Source organism: Eptesicus fuscus, chromosome 23 (genome assembly GCF_027574615.1).
Source record: "Eptesicus fuscus isolate TK198812 chromosome 23, DD_ASM_mEF_20220401, whole genome shotgun sequence".
NCBI lineage: Eukaryota > Metazoa > Chordata > Mammalia > Chiroptera > Vespertilionidae > Eptesicus > Eptesicus fuscus.
In genome coordinates, this window is record NC_072495.1 from 10871602 (window position 1) to 10892950 (window position 21349).

General features: G+C 54.3%; 1 protein-coding gene across 1 annotated transcript in view; it reads right to left on the bottom strand.

The window, feature by feature from the left end:
- Positions 1 to 21349, bottom strand: part of KDM2B (lysine demethylase 2B) — a 91073-nt gene that overhangs the window by 56134 nt on the left and 13590 nt on the right. The window contains exons 5-9 of the mRNA XM_054712644.1: positions 18880 to 19062; positions 18597 to 18699; positions 7779 to 7872; positions 6582 to 6735; positions 821 to 936 (exon numbers count right to left, since the gene is read on the bottom strand). Coding sequence (XP_054568619.1) covers positions 821 to 936; positions 6582 to 6735; positions 7779 to 7872; positions 18597 to 18699; positions 18880 to 19062 — 650 coding nt within the window. The remainder of the gene's footprint in view (positions 1 to 820; positions 937 to 6581; positions 6736 to 7778; positions 7873 to 18596; positions 18700 to 18879; positions 19063 to 21349) is intronic.

The window sequence follows — 21349 nt, forward strand, 5'->3', positions numbered from 1 at the left end:
GCCACTGAACTGTGCACTTTAAATGGTGAGATTTAAATGTGGATTCTCTCAATAAAGAACAGAAATAGCTGAATAACTATAATAAAAAAAAAAAAGAAGGAAAATGAGCCCTTTTTGCCCCCGTTTCCCACCCTCGGACCTGTCTCAAATGCTTGGGGACACTTGGTCAAGTTCCAGCATAGGAAAGAGGGCGGCAAGCTCCAAGTAGCCAGTGCTTTTCTGGGGACACTCATGGAGTGGAGCAGAGAGCACACGCCAGGTCCAGGGGGGTGGGGGTTAGGAGGATGGGGGTGGGGGTTAAGGGGGAAGGAATCCATATCTGAGACACCATCACCATCACTATCAAGGGGAGCTAGGGACCCCCCAGTGGATACTGAGACCGATCTCAGAGGCAGCATCTGGGGGAATCACAGACACTGGCTTCCTCAGGCTCCACATCACATTTGGGGTTCCCTGCAAACCACATCAACCACCACCACGAAATCCCCCTACTCCCTCCAATCCCTTCTCCACGTGAGGAGGCGGCGGCAGGCTGCCTGACATGTCACGGTGCTTTCTCAAGAGACACTTCCTCTTAGGCAAGGGGGTTTTGGCTGCCACCAGTTTGGAGGTGAACAGAAACTCCCAGGGCTCTGGGAGAGGCTCCTGTGGGCACCCACCACCCCGAAGAACCAGGACCAAGGTCCGGATTGAGGCAGGGAGCAGGAGGGAAGAGGCACTGTGGAGGCTTCAGAATGACTTGTCCACACAACATCCTCATCCATCTCAGCAGAGCTCAGGGGCTGGGCACGCCCACCCAGAGAGAAGGAAGCCACCTTACCCGTGTTCTGTCCTCGATCTCATAAATCCGCAGCTGCATGGGCACGTTAAAGCTATGCAGGATGTTTCCACCGAATACCAGAGAGTCTACAGGGGTGTAGACTGCATGGATCCAGCCTGGGGGTGGGGGGAAGAGAAGGTCAGTCACCAGCCCCACCTATGGCAGTGTGTAGAAGGGCGCAGGAGGCCCAGGTGAGCTCCCAGGGTAAAGATGAAGGATGCTCAGGCCTGCCTGATGCAGAAAGCCGGACTCAGGCCTGCAGCCAGCTGGACCTCTGCAGACAGTGACGCTGGCTAGCTCAGGCTGGGTGGTAGGCAGCTGTAGACCAGCCCCCACCTGTTGAGGACCTTGATGACAAAGGCTTCCTCGTGCTGATTCGGACCTGGCTGCAGCAGCCAACAGAGACGCAGGCCCTCCCATGCTGGCCAAGGAGCTGGAAACCCCTCACTCCGCCTGCTCAGATGTCCTTGAGCCTCTTCCTGGACATCCCAGGGACCGCCAGTCTCAGGTGGGGTCACAAAGGATTGCTCGGGGCCACAGCGAAGAAGTGACATCTTGCCAGGGCTGCAGGACCCAGACACTTTTCTCTGCCCGATTCCACCTTCTGCCATCAGAACCCTCGAAGGCCCGTGAGCTACTGACACGTCTCTCCCTGAGCTCCTAGCCCAAAGCCTGGCACAGCAAACATGAAAATGCTAACTGAGCGCTTCCCTGGGCCTGGCACGGTCTAAGGCAGGGATCCTCAAACTTTTTAAACAGGGGGCCAGTTCACTGTCCCTCAGACCGTTGGAGGGCCGGACTATAGTTTAAAAAAAAACTATGAACAAATTCCTATGCACACTGCACATATCTTATTTTGAAGTAAAAAAACAAAACGGCAAAAACACACGCATGTGGCCCGCGGGCCGTAGTTTGAGGATGCCTGGTCTAAGGGCTTAACAGGGCTGAACTCATTTAATTCCCACAAAATCCCGAAAAAGTATATATTATATAAAAGTATATATTATATTCATCCCCAATCTACAGATGAGGAGACTGAGGCAGAGAAAAGAAAAGTCACTTATCACGACTGGAACCCAGGGAGTCAGCCTCCACTTGGTCCATAAAGGCCAGGGACAAAGCAGGCCCCCAAATTCCGCCAGCGACTCTCGGACTGGCCAGATTTCAAAGTGCTCGCTGCACCTCCGTGTGGCTCCTGGCTACCGCCAGGGACAGCACAGGGCTGGGGGATGGGTAACATATGATCCACTCCCCTTTAGGGATGCTGAATCCAAGGCTGAGAGAAGCTAAGTCACTTGCTGAATGAAGACACAGCCGGTAAGTGACAGCGCCTCCGCTTTCTCACAGCGCCGCTGCACTGTCACTGCATCAAAGGCTTAGCGCAGGCCTGCGGGTCCCCGGAGACAGGCCTGCAAATGCAGAGGGAGAGGGGGCGCGGAGAAACAAGACACTCAGGCCGTGAGGACAGGCAGAGTCGGAGAGTCACGGTGAAAGACACAGGATGAGCGGAGGGGACAGGGGACAGGCAGGGGCAAGCCAGGATCCCCAGCCAGGTGCTGCGGAAGCTGTTCCAGCCTCTTCGCTCCCCCTGAGCAAACACACGCCGGTCCCAGCTGCCCAGGCAAAGGCGCCCTGGGAGGAGAGTGGGACAGGCCACTGATGGCAGCGGGATGGAGCTGGCAGTCATGGGGGGAGAGCAGGGAAAGGCTGCCGGCCACGCACGCAGGAACGGAGGCTTTTATGTCACCTGCTTGTGCTGGTAGCTCCCTGCATCTCTGGCTCTGGGGAGGCAGAGGGAGCAGCTCTGCCTGCTGGTGTGCCCTTGTCGAGGCACCTGGGTCTCTGTCCCCTCCCCCTACACCTACCCCCTGTGTGCGGATGGATCCCTTTAAAGTCTCAGGGTCCCCATCTGCGTCAGCCTCTCCGCCTCAGCTGTGCACCCCCTGATTGTCTCAACATTTGCAAGTTTCTACCAAGTGGAGCTACACTCTTACCACTGCTGCTGTTACCATCATCGGCATTATTTAAGCAGTATTTGCTACCACTGGACCTAGGACCACGGGGTTTCTGTGGATGCACGTGGTGGGGTGAAGACCTGAACAGGCACAAAGATTTCTGGGTCCTGTTCCTATGCTCCAGGTGTACCCACTTACTGCCCTACAGAAAGGCCAGGTCTGGGGGTTTGAGTGAGAGACTGTCCCCAGTGCCGACTCATCCTGTGACGCGGGGCACCTGACTGCCCCTCTCTCGGCCACCACCTCCATATGGGCAACTTGGTGGGCAAGAACTCACTCCATGTGAGCAACGGCGGCCGGTGTCCATGGGGCCTTGTCCCCTGCAGGGCTCTGGAGAGCACGGTGCCCACGTGAATGGCACCGAGCAGCCCCCGCCTCTCCCCGCTCTCCTGGCAGGTGGCATTGTAGGCACACCTGACTTACATCTGTTACTGTCATGTGTGAGCAAAGAGGGGAACCTGTACTCCCAGTAACTCTCCCGTTCGAGCAGGTAAAGGCTTCTACCTGCTCTTTGTTCCTCCCCAAGCCAGGGCCTCAAAGGTGGGTCAGGCAGCCTCCCCTGGCTTAGAGTCACTGCGGAGTGCCTCCACGTGTTGGCTTCATTACTTAAACGATCACCTCCAGAAGAATCAGTGAGGGCAAGTCATATTGTTCCTGAGCCCCATCCGTACCCACCCTCCCTATGGTGTCCTTTTGGCCGCACCCCAGGAAGCAGGAGAGAGCAGGTGTCCCTGGCTGATGACTGGGCCGGGGAGGCTGGCATCTGCCTCCTGCTCCCAGGCCAGAGTCACCGACAACATAAAGGCAATAAGAGAGGCTATTCAGGCCACGCGACAAGGGACAGATCCAGCTCGTGGAAGGAAAGCAGGCGACCCACAAAAACCTACTGACACAGGTGTTCTCTGGGACCTGAGGGAGCCGAGGAGGACAGCAGGGACACACGGAGTCTCGCCTACAAGTTAGATGTTCAGAATTCAGAATCCAAAGGCTCCCCCAGAGACAAACATTTGTCTGTCTTTGTGTCTGCTGCAGGGGTGAAACCCAAGGTCACAGGACTCAGGGGCACCTCACAGAGGCCCACACCTGCTTCTTTCCCCTGCATCGACCTGCCTCCATGCTGAGCCAGGTCTGTGTTTGCCAGGATGAAGCATGAGGGGCCTCAATTCTGTGGGACCTGGTAGCTGGCAGGCTACGGGTTGCATCAGGACTCAGGGGAGCATTTAGTTTGACACCCGCCCCTCCCCCCCCCACATGTTACAAAAATGGGGAAAATTCACAGGACAATCTGAATTGCTTCCTTCCCAAGAAAAATGAGAAGATGGGTCCATTGGACCCCATTCCCGCCTGACCCCACCTAGTTGGAGCCCAGCAGCAATTGCCCAGTTTCCACCGCCCCACGGCTCTCCGCCTCACTTCCAGCCTGCTTCACTGCCCTGTACCCATTTTACAGATGGATCATCTGAGGCCCAAGCCAACTTACGCTAATAAGCAGCTGCCGGTTACAGTTTCCCAGACTTAACCTGAGTCTAAGACACATCTGGAGCTACCAGGAATTCTGGGTCTTGGGTAGTTCTTACTATAGTGTAAGAATGGGAAATACTTTCAGGCCAGCCCAACTCACTGACCCCAGCATCCTTCTGAGGTCCTTATACTGGGTTCCACCGCCCTGTGGCTGCGACCTGGCTAGGCATTCGCTCAGGACAGAGAGACTCTCTCATCCTCCCCAGCACCTTCTGGACTGCCAAGTGGACCCTTAAGAAAGTCCGTTAAATGAGCAAATAATTCTCCCAAAGGCATACAGCTGAGAAGGGGGACTGCCTCTCAAATCTGCTGACGTCCAGGCTAACGGGGAACCAGGTGGGCTCTGAAAGGACACACACCTGGCCTGTCTGTCACTTATTAACTGTGTGACCTTGGACTCGTTTGTTCACTTTTCTGGGCCTCGGGAACATTCTTTATTTAAAAAAAAAAGGGGGGGGGGATGAGATGGGGGGTGAGATGTTTTTTCTTACCTGCTTGCAGAGACGATAAAAATATATACTATTTGTTGCTCAGCAATACCAGTTATTATTACTATTAACCGTAGTTCACCTGGGCAGGTGCAGCCAGAGGGGAAGGCCAAGTCCCTGGATGAAGATGGTGTAAATTTCCATAAACTCAACACTATCCAATGTAAAGTGCTGTCCTTGATTCTGAAATTATGTACTTTCAACATTTTTAGTGTCCGAAGAGTCTTCCTTTCGTGAAATACCAGTAAAAGTAGATTCCGGGTTCTTGTGTGTTTTTTTTAACTAATGTCCACCTTTCGCAAAACTACCAGTTAGTAACCTTATATTAGCTTTCAACTTTTTTTTCCCCCTTGTTGGTCCATGAAGTCAACCCCCGGGAACCCCATGTGCCCCCATCTCTGAGAACATGACAAATCCCAACTGTCCCTTCAGTAACAGGGAACTCACTACCTAGCAGAACCAGTCATCCCAATGCCAGGTGGCTTCACCTCTCCATCCAGGAAACAATCCTTCAGTTGGCTGACTGCACTATCAGACCTTCACGTCCCTGGGTAAAACAACCCAATTCCTGCTTCAGATTCCTCTCCTCTGGTGTGGCACCCAGACTGCTCTCTCTCCAGGTCAGCTTGCCCTCTAAAGTATAATCAAAGAAGGACACAACCTCCCACACTCTACATGGTGGGATTGTCACCACCCTCATCCTGGGTAAAATTCTGCTATTAACGCAGCCTAAGCGCGTACTCCCGCCCTAACCGGTTTGGCTCAGTGGATAGAGCGTCGGCCTGTGGACTGAAAGGTCCCAGGTTCGATTCCGGTCAAGGGCAAGTACCTTGGTTGCAGGCACATGCCCAGTAGGGGGTGTGCAGGAGGCAGCTGATCGATGTTTCTCTCTCATCAATGTTTCTAACTCTCTATCCCTCTCTCTTCCTCTCTGTAAAAAATCAATAAAATATGTTTTAAAAAAAAGAAAAGAAAAAAGAGCGTACTCCCAGACTCCTAGGTCATCTGCCACATCCACCAGTGACTCAGCCTAGAACTGGCCAGAAGCCCTCAGTCCATCTCCAAAATGCTGTAGGCAAGTAGGCCTTCACTCACTCAGTCCTCACAACCACCTTGGAAAATCTTATTCCCATTATACAGATAAGAACACTGAGCCTCAGAGAGGTTAAGTCACTTCTGTGAAGTCACAGCCTGTAAACAGCAGAGCCGGAATTTGAAGTAAGGCCATACAGTCTGGTTCCGGGGCTAATGCTCTTAATTACTACCCTGTGCTGTAGCTGTGGAGTTAATTTTGGTTTTGGAGGGGGGAGTCTAAGGGTGAGAGCTGCCACTGATTACATCTCATCTTGTTCTTCGGGAAGGAGGCTGCCACGCTGGGTCCTTCCCCAATGACCCAGGGTCTGCCCCTTCCCAGGGCCTGCCTCAGAGTCCTCAGGGTAACACCTGCCCCATTCACCCCTCCACAGGACCATGCTATCACCCAGAAACCTCCCTGCAGGAAGTCCTGAGGGAGGGCCCTGGGCGTTCCCCCAGGAGAGAATTCTGGCCCACAGGCAGAGAGATACAGGTAAGATAGGAGAGGAAAACGAGACTGTTTTTCCCTGCAGCCCTCTCCTCTGAGGGACTGCCAATGGCCAGGAGGCCCAGAGAAGCCCGGTCGCTTGGCCTGAAAACTCTGGCTGAAGCCGCAGGGACGCGGGAACACGCGAGCTCAGCGCCAGCCTCATTGGAACCTACCGGAAGGGATGAAAAACGTGTAGCCCTGTTTCAGCTCAATTCTTTGGCAGCGCTCCACACGGTCTCCCAGGAAGATGTCACTCTGTTTGCCTGACAGCACCCACTCCTCGTACAGCGCCAAATTGTGCAGGGTTGGAGGAATCAGCCAAAAGATCTTGGGAGGAAAAGGAGGTAGTCAGCTGAAATACTACAGGCCAAGTCTCTGGTGTCCTCCAGGCTCCGCCACAGCACAAGGGGACAGCCCCATCTGCCCAGGAGAGGGGGAGGTTGGTGGGGGGCGGGGGGAGGGGGCTGGGAAGGGACCCGTCCCCAGGGGTCCCTCCTGGCCCAGGCCCAAAGGGTCTCTGGGGTGAAGGGAGGGCTGTGCCGCCCTTCAGGGATGTCCTTTACACGCCTTTAGGGAGTCCCTGTTCCAGATGCAACACCAGGGTGGGAAGGCCTCCTGGGTTCCGTGGAACAGTCTTTCTCCTGAGCCACAGGCGTGTCAGGAAGGTGGGGGAAGGAGAAGAAGAGCAATTTCCGAAGGTGTATGATAAAGCAGCCCAATAAATAAACCCAGCTGACGCTCACTCGGGAGAAGGAGGAAAAACATCTGGAACCAAGCGGGATGACATCCTAGCCAGAATTCCTCCTGACAAGAGACCCAGACTAGCAGGGCGGCACACCCGTCTTCTCAGGGAGCGCCTGCATCCCTAGAGGGACGCCTCCGTCCCCACGTGGACGCTCACAGAAGCAAACACGGCAGGAGCATCCTGAACGCACGCAGGTCCCGCACGGCCTTTCTCTGGGTGACGGCCGTCCCTGATGTAAGATGTTCTTGGAAGCAGGGGATGCTGGCAACTGGAGTTTTACGTTAAAAGGTCTCAGCCCTGGAGCTGAGGGAAATGAATGCTGCGGGTTCTTGGGAGCCGAAATCGGGAGTTCCGATCTGGCCTAACACGTGCTGAGAGCACCGTTCTGGGTGAATAAGTGTTGTGAACGGGTGACGGGATGTGATACAAAAGGGGTGACCTTGATCTTTCCTGCCAGAGGACACGAGTGAGGAGGAGGCCCCAGGGGGACCGAGAGGCCCTGAAAGCACTCACAGAGCAGGGACCGGCTGGAGGAGGGGGCGGAAGGCAGGGGAAAGGTGAGCGAGCCCTGCCATGCAAACAGCCGGAGACGTACACAGGGTTGGAGGGATTCCGCTCGACTCACCTTCCCACCCCGGAAAACATGGTACCAAACGGAAGTGCCTCCAAAGTCGATGTGGAAGTCAGTGAAACAACCTTTCACGCTCATCAGACAATACCTGCAGCGCACAAGGAGGGGAGCAGAAAAAACAAGTCAACGCCTGGATCACAGGAGGCGAGAAAACAGCTTCGGAGACGTCTGACCTGCGCCCTTTTATAAACGCTGACACTGGGGAATTTCCTTCTCTTTCTTTTTTTTTTTTTTTTTAAACCCAAATTGAATCGGAGTTCCCCCCTGGGGGAAGCCCCTGTCATCAGGTGACCAATCTCAAGCATTGGCCATCTGCTCCCCAAGGCTGGGGGAGGCACTTTTGTTTTCAGGTTCCCACAAGAGAGCTGGCTTGGCAACCCAGGGCCGCTCGAGTCCTTCCTCGCAGGTTTCTACTCTGGCCTCACCCAAGCTCCTACCCAAGTTAAGAGTCTTCCTTCCTGCTCCTTAGAAACTCCTCTATCCAGAGCGCGCCGGGCTGCCAGCCCCCTCCGCAGCAGCTGGGCGCCCTGGAATTCGGTTGTAAACCACCTGCGTGGCTTGCCAATTACCCGTCCCCATTCATCTCCACATTCATTCAACCATCATTTACTGAAGAGCCAACCAGCGCTGCAGCCCAGAGCGAGGCCTGGCACTCAGAGGAATGCAAAAGACCCCTGCCCTTAAGGACGGGCCACGCTGGGAGCACAGCACGGGGAAAAGTTACATGGCGAGACCAACTGCCCCGGACTGCGGAGGAAGCAAAGAAGCTACAAGTTCAGGGGGACCAGCCACAAAAGACCACACCGCGTATGATTCCACGTAGATGAAATGTCCGGAGGAGGCAAATCCAGAGACAAGAGGAGATCAGTAGTGGCCAGGGGGCTGGGTGTGACTGCCCCAGGGCACAGGGTTCCATTTGGGGGTGATAGAAATGTTCCAAAATTGAATGTGGTTGCACAACTCCGTAAACATCACTAAAAAACCACTGAATTGTACACTTTCAATGGATGAATGGCATGTGAATTATATCTCAATAAAGCTGCTAAGAAAAGGTAAAGGGATTAAGAGAAGACCCTGGGGGTGGACAGGCAGAGGGGGAGGGAAAGAGGGAGTGTCTGGGCTTCAGAAGCTGGGGCTGGGGGAGTGCCTTCAGGAGCCCCCTCCTGAGCCCTTCCATACGGGAACTCCCCAGTCTCCTCCCTCCTCCCGGAATATGCTGCCCTCCTAGAGGGGGGCAGTGCTTAAGGAGGAGGGAGAGCGGAGCAGGCTTCCAACTCCAGACCTGGCAGACAGGGGTGCCGGGGTCGCCTCCCTCCCATCCACCTCTTCCCTCCAGAGCCACGGGAGGCACGGTCAGGGCAGCCTCCCCAGGGCTCACGCTCATGCATCTTGGCACCTCCAGAGGCCCACACACACATGCTTACCCCACTGACCTCTTTTCCCCGGAGCACTTTGCTTTTCCACGGTTTGGGGAAGCGGGGAGGAATGGGGCGGGGATGGGCAGGGAGGAGGAGGAGCCAGCATGGAGCTGAGTGGAGATAATACAGGGTGGGGCTGAGCTGGGTTAGGAGGCTGTGGCCCCCCCCTCCCTCTGGCTGCCTTTGGCACCTCACATTCAGGTGTACCCGGGCTCAGGGCTGGCAGTCTGCAGGCAGCGTGCCGCGTCCCTCATCGGGATAGGCTGGAAGGAGCCTTAAGCATGTGTCTGCAGGAGGCTGACAAATCAGAAGGCCTTCCCGCACATCAGAGCCCCGCTGCCTAGCAACCCCATCGGAGGGGTGTAGTGGACAGCACAGGACGCAGCCCTGTCAGGAAGACAGGCGCTGGGGTTGTTAAAGTCCCAGCTGGGGACTCCAGCTCCACACCCTGCCCAGCCCCAGCCATGTCCCCACTCTGAAGGCCCGGGCGATCGAACTCTCCCCAAGGAACTGGGGGAGGGGGTGTCTGAAGCCCTAACCCCCCGCCCGCCACACACACACCACCCCATGGACCACACTGGCCTCTTTTCTCTAAGCACCGCTTCAAAATATTAGTCCTCAAGCTCCTAAAACCACCTCTTCCTCTCGGTTTTTTTTTCTTTTCTTTTTTTAAACTAACCTTGGTTTCCACCCCCTCCAAGCCTCAGCAGAACAGTCTAAGGAAAACAATTTAAGCGCCTATGGGTGGAACAAGACACACTTCCTTCAGTCTGCAGCTGGCTACCCACCCAGGTGCCCACATGGCAGAGGAAAAGACAGTAGCTTGGTTCTTGGGCTCCGGGCACTAGGCCTACCTGGCCAAACTGGCCACCCCGCCCTACCTCCCGCCTGCAGCCCCAACCTGCCCAGCACGTGAGGAAACGCAATGCCTGCCTGCGAGCTGCAGCTGCTGTGCGCAGCGAAACTTCTCCAAGTTGAGTTTGCGCCTGCCCTGCCCTCCTAGTCACCCTTCAACATCCTCTGAGGCCCCTGGGAGCTTGGGGACACCACTTGCAGACCCGCCTGTCCTGGAGAGGCCCCTCCTCCCACGGTCCTCATTTCCTGGCCGCCAGGCCTGGGCCGCCCCTCCCGCCCCTCAGTTGCATGCATTAGGGCGTCCAGGGTAGGATGGCTGTGACAGGGCGGCTTTGTCCGGGCTGTGCAGCCGCCACCCCGCCTCCCTCCCACCTCCCCGCGCTCATTCCGGGTCTCCCCCCTCACTCCTGCTCTCGCCCGCTCTGGCGTGACGTCTTTGCACTGACCTCTACAGCTTCCTCTTCCAAAGCACACCGCAGTCACATGGGCACCCCGGCTCGGTGCCACGGCGGCTAAGCTCTCCCTGCGGCTGGCCAGCCAGCCTGGCTTCCGCCTCGGCCGCCCCCCTGCCTGGAAAGCCGCGCCCCTCGACACCCCCGCCCCCGCCCCCCCCACCCCCCCCCCCCCGGCCCAGTGGCTTCTGTGTCCCAGGCCCCCTGCGTTAGGGGCTGACCATCAGGAGCCCCCAGGGCTAAGCCTCTCAAGGGTTCCCGCCTCCCAGGGCTGGCTAGGGAGGAGCTTGGCGGAGGGGGCGCTGCACCTGCCGCACCAACTTCGGGGTGCTGTCTGGGGTCCGGGGAGGCGGGGCGGCCTCCGCCCGCCCATTTCCCTCCAACTTCTCCAAACTGCCCCGGCCGCACAGGAAACATCCCCTCGGGCAAAGGTCTGGCGCGGGACCTGGGAAGCTGGCACCGGTGACGGGGCTGGAGGCGCCGACGCGCACACACTCCACTTACACGCACCGCCAGGAGACACAAAGGGCTGCTCCGCGACGCCACCGTGCCGCCCGCGGGCGGGAGGCCACCCCACCACGCCCGGCGCGCCTCGAAGGAGCGGGACGCCTGGGCAGCCCCCTCGCTGGCGGGGAACGGCGCAGGGACAACCGCCTGGCCCCGCCCGGCCCCGCCCGGCGCGCCCGCGGTTACCCTCGGCGGCGGCGGTGGCGGCGCAGCTCCCGGGCGTCCCCTTCGGCGGCGCCGGCTCGACGCGCGCCCGGCCCTGGCGAGCAGAGCCCAGCCCCTTCCCCGGCGCTGCTAGGCACCCGCCGAGGAGGACCCTGGAGCCCCCGCTCGCTTCCTTCCTTCCTCGGGAAGCCCAGCGCAGGCTGCGCTCATCCTCGCTGACACTGAACCCCAGCGCGGCGCTGCTGCCGCCAAGGAGGCGGAGGGAGGCCGCGGTGGTGACAGAGAAGCGCGGGCCAGCGCCAGGGGACGCCGCCGCCGCCCGCGGCCACCCCCTCACCCAGCCAGGGTGGGGGCACGCGGGTAGCTCTGCCCACCCCCGTTCTATGGGAACCCCCGTTTTCAGGGAGCGTGGACTCTGTCCTGGTGTTGGCGGTACCAACCCAGCAAACCCACTTTCCTTAAACGTGCCCAGGCGGGCAGAGCTGGAGAAATGATCTGTGCTGGGTAGGGGTCGGGAAGGGTGTCAGATCCAGGCTGTGGCAGTCCAGAAACCAGGGATTCATCTCTGGCCCTAAGATAGACAAGCTGTGTGACCTTGGACCACTTACTTCCCCTCTCTGAGCCATTTCCTCCTCCTAATGGCGGGGAGGTGACCTGAAGTTCAACTCTGCATTCTAAGATGCTTTTTTGCTGCCCCTCCCCCTACCTCAGTAGCTCTATAACCCCACACGATAAAAAGTATTGTGGGGACTCACTGAGATAAATACTGTTAACACACACCTGGCACTATGATACTCTGATGGAATACAATTCTCACACAGCCCGATGAGGTCGCTCCCAGGACTGTCCCCACTTAACAGATGAGAAAGCAGAGGCTCAGAGGCAGTGACTCACCCTGGTCACTCACTACCCTAGTGGTTGGCGGTGCTTATGCACAGAGCCTGACTTGGAGTTTCTCAGTCCTTCTCCCCAGGTCTCTCAAGAAGCCCAAGGCTCTCAAGAAGCTGACTCTGCAGTTACAGCTAAACCTCCACCACTGACTCGCTGCTGAAGGAGCTGGTCCAGCTCAAATCACAAGTCCCAGCCTCCAGGGCATGCTCATCAGCCCTCCTCCCATCCTGTCCCCACACCTTTCCCCCCAACCCTTACAAGGGGGCAGGTGACCATCGGCTCTACTCTCTACAGGAGCGGAAATCAAGCTTCTCCAATCAAGTTTCTTCGACCAAACTCCATCCACTGGGGCTACCCACCAGTATTCATTATCAAGTGCTAATTAACTCCCCAATATTAATTACCAAGTCCAATGATCAAGTCCTACTGTTAGCTATTTGCATGCATGATATCCTTTCACCCTTGAAACCACCCCATAACCCCCACTTTAGGAAAGCAAACGTTTGAAGTCGTTTCAAAGTGGTCAATGCCTTGGGCCCAGGGGCGGCTTCCTGGTGTTGCTCACGGGATGGCCTGCCAAGAGGTTAGACTGTGAACTCTTGGAACTGGCTGAATTTTTCACCATAGGTATGTTTTGCCTATTTAAGAGAAAAAGTGATAATTATAAGAACTATCCCCCACCTTCAGCAGTCATTGAGTGAGTGTCCTTGAGCAAGGGCTTCGCCACACACAAAACAGAGGTGGAGTTCAACGAACTGCCCACATGGGAGAATTATTATCACGTGTTCAGTCACAAATGCCTCAGCTCCTTGATGGCAGGAACCATGGCAGACTCATCTGTGTAAGTGCAGCAAATGGCAAAAGGCCTGGAATCGGTTATTCTGATCAGCTTGGTGACATTGGACTCAATCTTTCCCCCTTCTGGAACAGGGCATCCCCATTTGCTGAACTAGTCAGGGGACCTCTAGTGGCCCTCATGGGTCAAATCAGGTCCTAGAGCCTGGCCCGAGTGGCTGCTCAGTTGGTTGAGAGTTGTCCTGTGTATTGAAAAGCAGAGGTCGGCGTTCCCAGCCGGCTAGAAGAAGAAGAAGAAGAAGAAGAAGAAGAAGAAGAAAATGGAAAGAAAAGCAGAAAAGCAGAGGGTGTGCCGAAAGGTTGCCAGTTTGATTCCTGGTCAGACACGTGCCTGGGTATCAGGTTCAATCCCCAATTAGGTCAGGTACAAAAGGCAACAGATCAATGTTTCTCTCTCTCTCTCTCTCTCTCTCTCTCTCTCTCTCTCTCTCTCTCTCTCTCTCCCCTTCCTCTTTCTAAAACCAATAAGAAACATATCCTCGAGTGAGGATTAACTTTTATTTTTAATGCCTTATGCAAATGTGAGGGAGAGATGGAAAAGCGGAAGATGTAGGAATTCCAACGGCCACTGGAGCCCTGTGTGCTACCGCAGACCACATGCATTAGCATCTTGTCCCATCCACGTTTCGCATCCACTGCAGGCTCAGTCTTCCCCATGGTGGGGGATGGGAGCAGGGGCTAGAGGATTCCCCACTTCATAGGGGAGAAAACTGAGTCTCTAAGAGAAGAAGAAAGACTTGCCATGGTCATCAGAGTGGCAAAGGCAGCCCCTGAAACTGGCTTAATCTTTGCCCGTTTTTATCCTCTCTGTTTCAGGTATGCACCCCCAAATTTCCCCAGTTCTTCCCGCCAACCCAGAAAGGACATGGGGAGAAAAATGCAGCCAACTCTCAATTATTCAGGACCCCGTTTGCTGGACTTTTAGTCCACAGCTTATCTCCATTACTCCAGCAAACCTCATTTTTGCCAGTCCTGTGTGTTCCGTAGCAGGTGACGAAGGAAGAGACTTGCTCATTTCCTTCAGGAATGTGTTATAATACCTAGAAGTCTAAAGTGAAAAGGGTATGTGCCCATGTCATACACCTAGGACAGTGATTTTCAACCACTGTGCCACCAGAGGTACACTGGTGTGTGGCAAGAATTTTTAAAACATGCAATACCTGACCTCTTTTCCCTTAGACTGTCAAATGAATAAAAAACGACAACACCTAACACAACAATAGCCATCTGGTGTGAATGAATCAAAATTATACCTATTTTTTTGTCAGATCGGCAAAAAACACATTTTTTGGTGTGCCTCAGAATTTTAGTAATTAGTTTATTTGTGCCACGTGATGAAAAAAGGTTGAAAATCACTGACCTAGGAGATTGTGGAGTCTTTAAAACATGACCACAAATCCTTTGATACGCCTCCCTTTCAGAGGCAGAGCATAGTCCCCTCCCCTTGAGTGTGGGCCAGATGTGGTGACTCACTTTTAATTAATAGAATATGCAGAAGTAAACAGTATGCAACTTCCAAAATTAGGCCTCACAAGGCACTCCCGCTCTCTCGAACTGCTCCCTCTGGGGGACCAGCTGCCATGTCACCAGGATACTCAAGCAACCCTGCGGAGAGGCCCACATGGTGAGGAGCTGAGGCCTCCTGCCAACAGCCACGTGAGGGTGCCATGGTGGAAACGGGTTCCCCAGCCCCAGTCAAGCCTTCAGATGATGGCAGCCCAGGCCTGTCTTGACAGGAGCTGATGAGCGATCCAAGCCAGAACCACACCACCAAGGCACTCCCGGATTCCTGACCTGCACAGGCTGTGAGGTGATGTTTATTGTTTTAACCTGCTAAAATTTTTTGAAATATATTTTTAATATATTTTTACTGATTTCAGAGAGGAAGGGAGAGGGAGAGAGAGATAGAAACATCAACGATGAGGGAAAATCATTGGTTGACTTTCTCCTGCACGCCCCTCACTGGGGATCGAGCCTGAAACCCAGGCATGTGCCCTGACTGGGAATCCAACCAGTGACCTCTTGGTTCATGGGTGGACAAGTCAACTACTGAGCCACACCAGCCAGGCTAATTTTTTTTTTTTTTAAGTTTTGAATTTTGGGGATAATCTGCAATGCAGCAATAAACAGCTAATACAAAGATACTCCCAAATAATCATCATTATTTATATGATCATAAAGAATTTTCCCAGACAATTCTATACAGCAAATAGTACTTAAAAAAACAACAACACAAAAAAACTATACTACAGGGTAGAGGTGGAGGGGAAAGCAATGGCAGAAATGCATGGCACAACCGATATTCATCCAGTCCACCCAGTCACCCTCCTTCCCCTTTGTTTCTCATGACACTTGTCACCCAAGTTATATTACTCACTTTGCTTGTCTGTGTCTTCTTCCCACCAGACGATAAGCTCCGTGAGCACAGGGAGCCCACCAACTACTTAGAATAGCGTCTTGCACATAATTGACACCCAATAAATGCAGCAATAGAGAACTAATAGACTAACATACTCTGCACAAATCTTTTGTCTCCCACACACCTGTAACTACCCCCTCAACAACTGTCACCAACCCTGGCCTTAAGTATCTCAGCCAAAACCCATTACAATCCCTAACCCCTCACGGCTGAGCAGCACGAGTCTGGAGCCGGGGAGACAGCAGTAATGGTTTGTAACACTTCCGTCTCCCCTCCTGCAAGCCCTCATTCAGGTGGCCCGTCAGCTGTCTCCACTCTGCAGGCACCTCCAGCACGAAAGCTCTGTGATTTCCAGAAACGGTGTCACTTTCATTACATCCCGCACAACCATTCTACGGTCCCAGAGGACTTCACCGTCGTGGGATTTTACCTCGCTTATTAACTGAAATCAGCATTCTTTTCCGACGAACAAATGGGCTAGTTCACAATTTCCTTCCTAACAAGGTTCAAATCCGCTAACGAGTTTCCACAGCCACGGACGGAGTTTGTCAACCTACTTGGCACACAATCTAGCCCCGTGGTCGGCAAACCGCGGCTCGCGAGCCACATGCGGCTCTTTGGCCCCTTGAGTGTTCTAATGCCACTTCTTCAAAATAGACTCGCCCAGGCTGAAAACTGACTTCTGCGCATGGGCCACGAAGTTTCAATCGATCTGTGCGCGCGTGCCCGCACATAGTATTTTGTGGAAGAGCCACACTCAAGGGGCCAAAGAGCCGCATGTGGCTTGCGAGCCCTGGTTTGCCGACCACTGATCTAGCCAATGGGTGGGAGACACGTGGTCCTGGAAAACTGTGTAAGCCATTTTTTTTTGGTAATTGGATAGAATTCTCAAGGTATTAACAGAGTTTACTATGGAGAGGAATCTTTTAATCAAGTTAAATCCCTCCCTAAATACCTCAGGGAGGCAAGGTAGACATAAAGTCACTGAAATATACAGGGGTGGGCAAAAGTAGGTTTACAGTTGTAATGCAAATAAATAATACAAAAATTAATAATAATACAAGAATAAACTCTTGCACATACTCACACAGGTAAACCTGTGTGTCACCCACTGCTGTCTATTTTACCTTCCTACGTGTCCAATTTGTTCTCTGCTCTCCTGCCCCTGGCCCATCCTCACCCTTGTCTAGACGATGCAGTGGTTCCTCATATTCTTCTATCTCCACCTCCTTCAACTCACACAGCAGCAGGAGAATTTGCAGAATGCAACTCTGAACACATCCCTCTGGGACCTAAAATCTCAGAGAGGTTTCCAACTGCTCTTAGAAGAAATACAGACCCCTCACTATGGCGCATCCGGGACTGTTCACCCTGGTGCACCCCACCACCAGCAGCATCCTGCACCCAATCCCCAGCCCCACTGCCATCCTTCCTGGGGTCTTCCCCCCGCCCCGCCCTGCCACCCGGGCTCTCTGCACAACCAGGAAAGCTCTTCCAAAGCCTCTTCACCTAAGTAACCCCTTTCCCTTCAGACCCCAGCTCGGGGATGCTGTCCTGACCGGGTGATCCCCTGCTACATGCTCCCTTAGCTCAGTGGGTCTCTGCCTTGTGGTCTCATCACAGCTACAAGTTTCTGCTTGTTTCTCTGGTTATTGAATTAATGTCTGTCTCCAGGTGAGCATACAGACTAGACTGTAAGCTCCATGAGGGCAGGGAGCTCATGGATTTTCTCCCCGCTGCATTCCCAGTGCCACCACCAATTAGATGCTCAGGACATATGCTGAATGAATGATCAATCAATCAATCAATGAGCCAAGATCTGCCTCTAACTGATCTCGGAGTCCCACACTCTTTCCTCAGGCTTGACCCTCATGATTCCTTCCAGGCCCTTGGCACTTCCCTACCTCCATCCCTGCCCACGTCCCTCCCATCTCCTCTGTCCTTTAAAGCCCGGGTTTGGTGTCCCCTCTGAGAGGACTTCCCAGAGCCACCAGCCGAAAGGGATTCCTCCCTGGACTGTTTCCCTCTCTGGCACACCCGCTGCACCTTCACCCTTGTTTCCAGGGCGTGTCCCCCAGAGGGTAGGGGTTTTTGTCTTGTTCATCGTTTTACTTCCCTGTCCCAGGGGCTCCTTGAGCCCACTTGCCTTTGATGGGGCCCAGATCCAAGGAGTGTACGGGGCTTCAGCTTTGAGGGGAGGGAAAATGCCAGAGAAGTAATTAAAGAAAGAGAGAGAGAGCTTGAAAGCAAAACCTTGAGAAGCCCAAGGCCAGCCTGCTGGCCTCCCTCACAAAGCCTGGCACAGAGTCCGCGTTCAGTGTGCACTGAATAAAGGACAGAATGAATGAAAAGTTCACAGCCTCTAAGCTCCTGGGGGTACTCCTGGCAGCGGAGCTGAGCAGAGAGATGCTAATGGATTCGGGCCACCAAAGCCAATTCCTCCAGGAAACCCAGAGCAACGGTCCTGCCTGGGACAGCCAGCATCTGCTTCCCATTTTGGAAGCCCGAGGGTGACTTCCTCCTCCCAGGGGTCCGTTACTCACATGCTCCATCATGCAGGGACAGGTGTCTCTGCCCGTGATGAGCAACCGGCCTCATGACTTGCTGGTCACGGGGCATGTAGTGAGGTCCCTGCAACCGAATGTCGGCACCTCCCCAGCGCCAACCTCCCACTTAGAGGAATGTCTACGGGGCGTCTGGTGAAGAAGTGGCTACCGGGCTCTGCAAAAGGTTCTTCTGGATCAGAGGCCCTGCTCTCAACAGCCAGAAGCAGAAGGACACTCGGACCCTCCCCGTCCCTCAGCAAAAGCAGTGTTTGTGGGGCACCGGTCTCCCTGAAAACGCCCCCTCTGAGTTGACAAAGACTTGATAAGTGTGTGTGCGCGCACATACACACACACACACACACACACACACACACACACACACACGTATGAATGCACACACACGCACATACACATGGGCACAGAGACCGTTTCCATTACCTTCCTCCTCCTCAGATCACACCCCCTGGGGACAGCTGGCAGCGAGGCCAAAGGACCATCTGGAAGGAGACTGCGGCCCCAGAGCAGGACGCAGACCCTCTGGATTCCAGGGAAGCAAGATGCCAACCTGCCCACACCATCCCTCCCATCTCATCGGCGCTGTGGCATCACTGGCGGCTCACTTCCAGCCCCCTCCCCCCCCCCCCCTGCCACCCCCCAGCTGGGAGTCACCCCTCCCAGCTCCCGCTGCCAGCGAGCAGTCTTACTTCTTCACTTTCGGGTACTTCATCTCTGCAATGGCGTTGGTGGCTTCCATCTGCTTCTCCTTCAAGTGCTGCGGCCACATGTTGTCCACCCAGTCCACCAGGTCTACCTGAAAGCCAGACCCCCGTCAGCACTTGCTGGGCTCCCAAATCAGCCAACCCCTTCCGCCTGTCCCCGGCATCCCGCCCATCTTCCCGCCCCCTCTTCCCCCAGGCCTGCGGCGGGGAGCAGGGCGAGGGCAGGAGGTGGAGGGTGTCCGGGAGGGAACCTCGGCCAGGGGCCTACCTACCACAGTGGGACGCTTGACCAGGTGCTCCAGCTTGGTGTGGCTGAACTCCAGGCTGATGACGTTGTACAGCTTGTCCCGCTGAGCCTCCGGTGTCTCGTAGTATCGCACAAACTGGGACATGCTCATCTCTGTGCCCTTCTGAGTGTTCACATCCATCACGTCCACCAGCCGCCGGCTGCCTGGGGGCAGAATCCACACGCTGGTAGCTCCTGCCGCCTGAGGGCCAGATCCTACTTGGGAGCCCCATAAAACACAACCTCCTCCTCCTCCAGGGTTCCCCCATACGCCTCACCCCCATGCCATGTCCATTCCCCTTAGTGAATCTTTCCAATCCATCTGCTTCCTCCACCACCACCGCTCCTCTCCAGTCCAGTCCACCATTGCTGCTGTCTTCCAACTACACCGCCCCCCCCCCCCCGGCCCCCACCCTCCATACCGCTGCCAGTATGAGCTTTCTAAGACAGACACCTGACCATGGACACTCCTCTCTCTGCTTAAACCCATCAGAGAGGGTTCCCCACTGCCAACCAAATAATCCTGGGCATGGCACCCAAGGCCTTTCTGTTTATCTAAGGATAGGACTTAAACAGATAATTAAGTGTTTAGTGGTCCCCCTGCCTGGTCTGTGAGGCCAAGAACGTTACTTCACTTCTCTGAACAGCCATGTCTTCATCCTGCCATCTCTCCTCATTAGCTAGTTGTGAGGATTAAACCAGACGATGATTACCAGAAGTCCTCGGCACTGTGTCTGGTACATACATGAATGGGTCCCTCTGTTATTCCCTGGCACTAATCACAATTCTTTTTTTTTTTAAATATATTTTATTGATTTTTACAGGGAGGAAGGGAGAGGGATAGAGAGCTAGAAATGTTGATGAGAGAGAAACATCGACCAGCTGCCTCCTGCACACCCCCCACCGGGGATGTGCCCGCAACCAAGGTACATGCCCTTGACCGGAATCGAACCTGGGACCTTCCAGTCCGCAGGCCGACGCTCTATCCACTGAGCCAAACCGGTTTTGGCATCACAATTCTTAAATTCGTTTCTTTGTCTGCTCTTTCTTCCCTACTACTCAGCAATCATCGCGAGGGCAGGGGTCTTATCTGTCTTGTTCACCTCTTTACCCCACGTATCTGGCACCCAGTTTATTATGGAACAAATAAACGATGAATGTAGGCTGTCCGGTACAGCATGTCACGCGTGCCTTCTCCTATGAATGACGGAACTACAGAGAGTGCGTGCCCCTCCTCAGGAAAGCCCAACCTTCATCTTAGCAGCGAGCTCCAGGAGAGAAGGGGACAAGCTCTGAATTAGGAGACAGGGCCACTGCTGCTAGCCCTGGGGCCACCACTGGCCACAAACCCTAAGGAAATTATGACCCTTCCAGGGACTCTACTTCCCCATCTGTAAAGTGGGAATCCCAGCCAAGGCAGAAGCAACAACTGAAGCTAAGCGGACGCACTTTGAAGGGGAGGAAGACACAAAGCAGACTGCCAACTAACTCCATGCGGCTGTAGGGCGAACGCTCATACCTCCTGTCTGCTGGGACTGCAATGAGAAGCCCACTGTTCAATGTGACAAATATACGGTCTATGGAGACTTAGAAATGTGTCAACCAGAGAAAAACCATGTTCAAAGCTACCCCGAGAATTAAGACTAAACTAAGCAATAAATGGGCCCGCCACCGATTCCTGTATGGCCCACAATCAATAATATTTTGTGATGTGAAAATTACATGAAATTCAAATGTCTGAGTCCATATATGAAGTTTTATGGGCACACAGCCCCCACTCATTGATTCACATATCTCCGACTGTTTCCGAGCTACAACGGCCGGGCAAAGCCTGAAATACATACTTACTGTCTGGCTCTTTACAGAGAAAGTTTGCAGACCCTTGAACTAGACAAAAACCCTCATGGAGCTTACACTCTGATGTGCATAGTATTCCCTTCTGTTCACTGCTGCAAACACAGCTCTCTGCACACAAAGTCTGGCCCATGACAGGCCTGTAGTCAGTATTTGTTGAATAAATACGTAGTGCCTTTCACCTGGTTGGAAGTGAATAATAAAAGTAATGCCTTAAGCCCCGGTGTGGCTCAGTTGATTGGGCATTGTCAACTGGAAGGCTGCAGGTTCAATTTCCAGTCAGGGCACATGTCCAGGTTGCAGGTTCAATCCCCACCTGGGGGTATGGGGGAGGCAGTCCATCCATGTTCCACTCTCAAATAGATGTTTCTCTTTCTCTCTCCCTCTCTCTGTAAAAATCAATAGGAATATTTTTTTTAAAAGAGTAATGCCTTAAACGCGTAAAAGAACTTGGGGGTTACTATCTTTTGCATTCAATATCTAGTTTTCACAACCACCCCAGAAGCTAATTAGGACTGTTCCTGTCTTACTAATGAGGGAACCAAGGTCTGGAAACGGATGTGATTGGCTCAAGTTCCCCCAGAACAGTGGTCGGCAA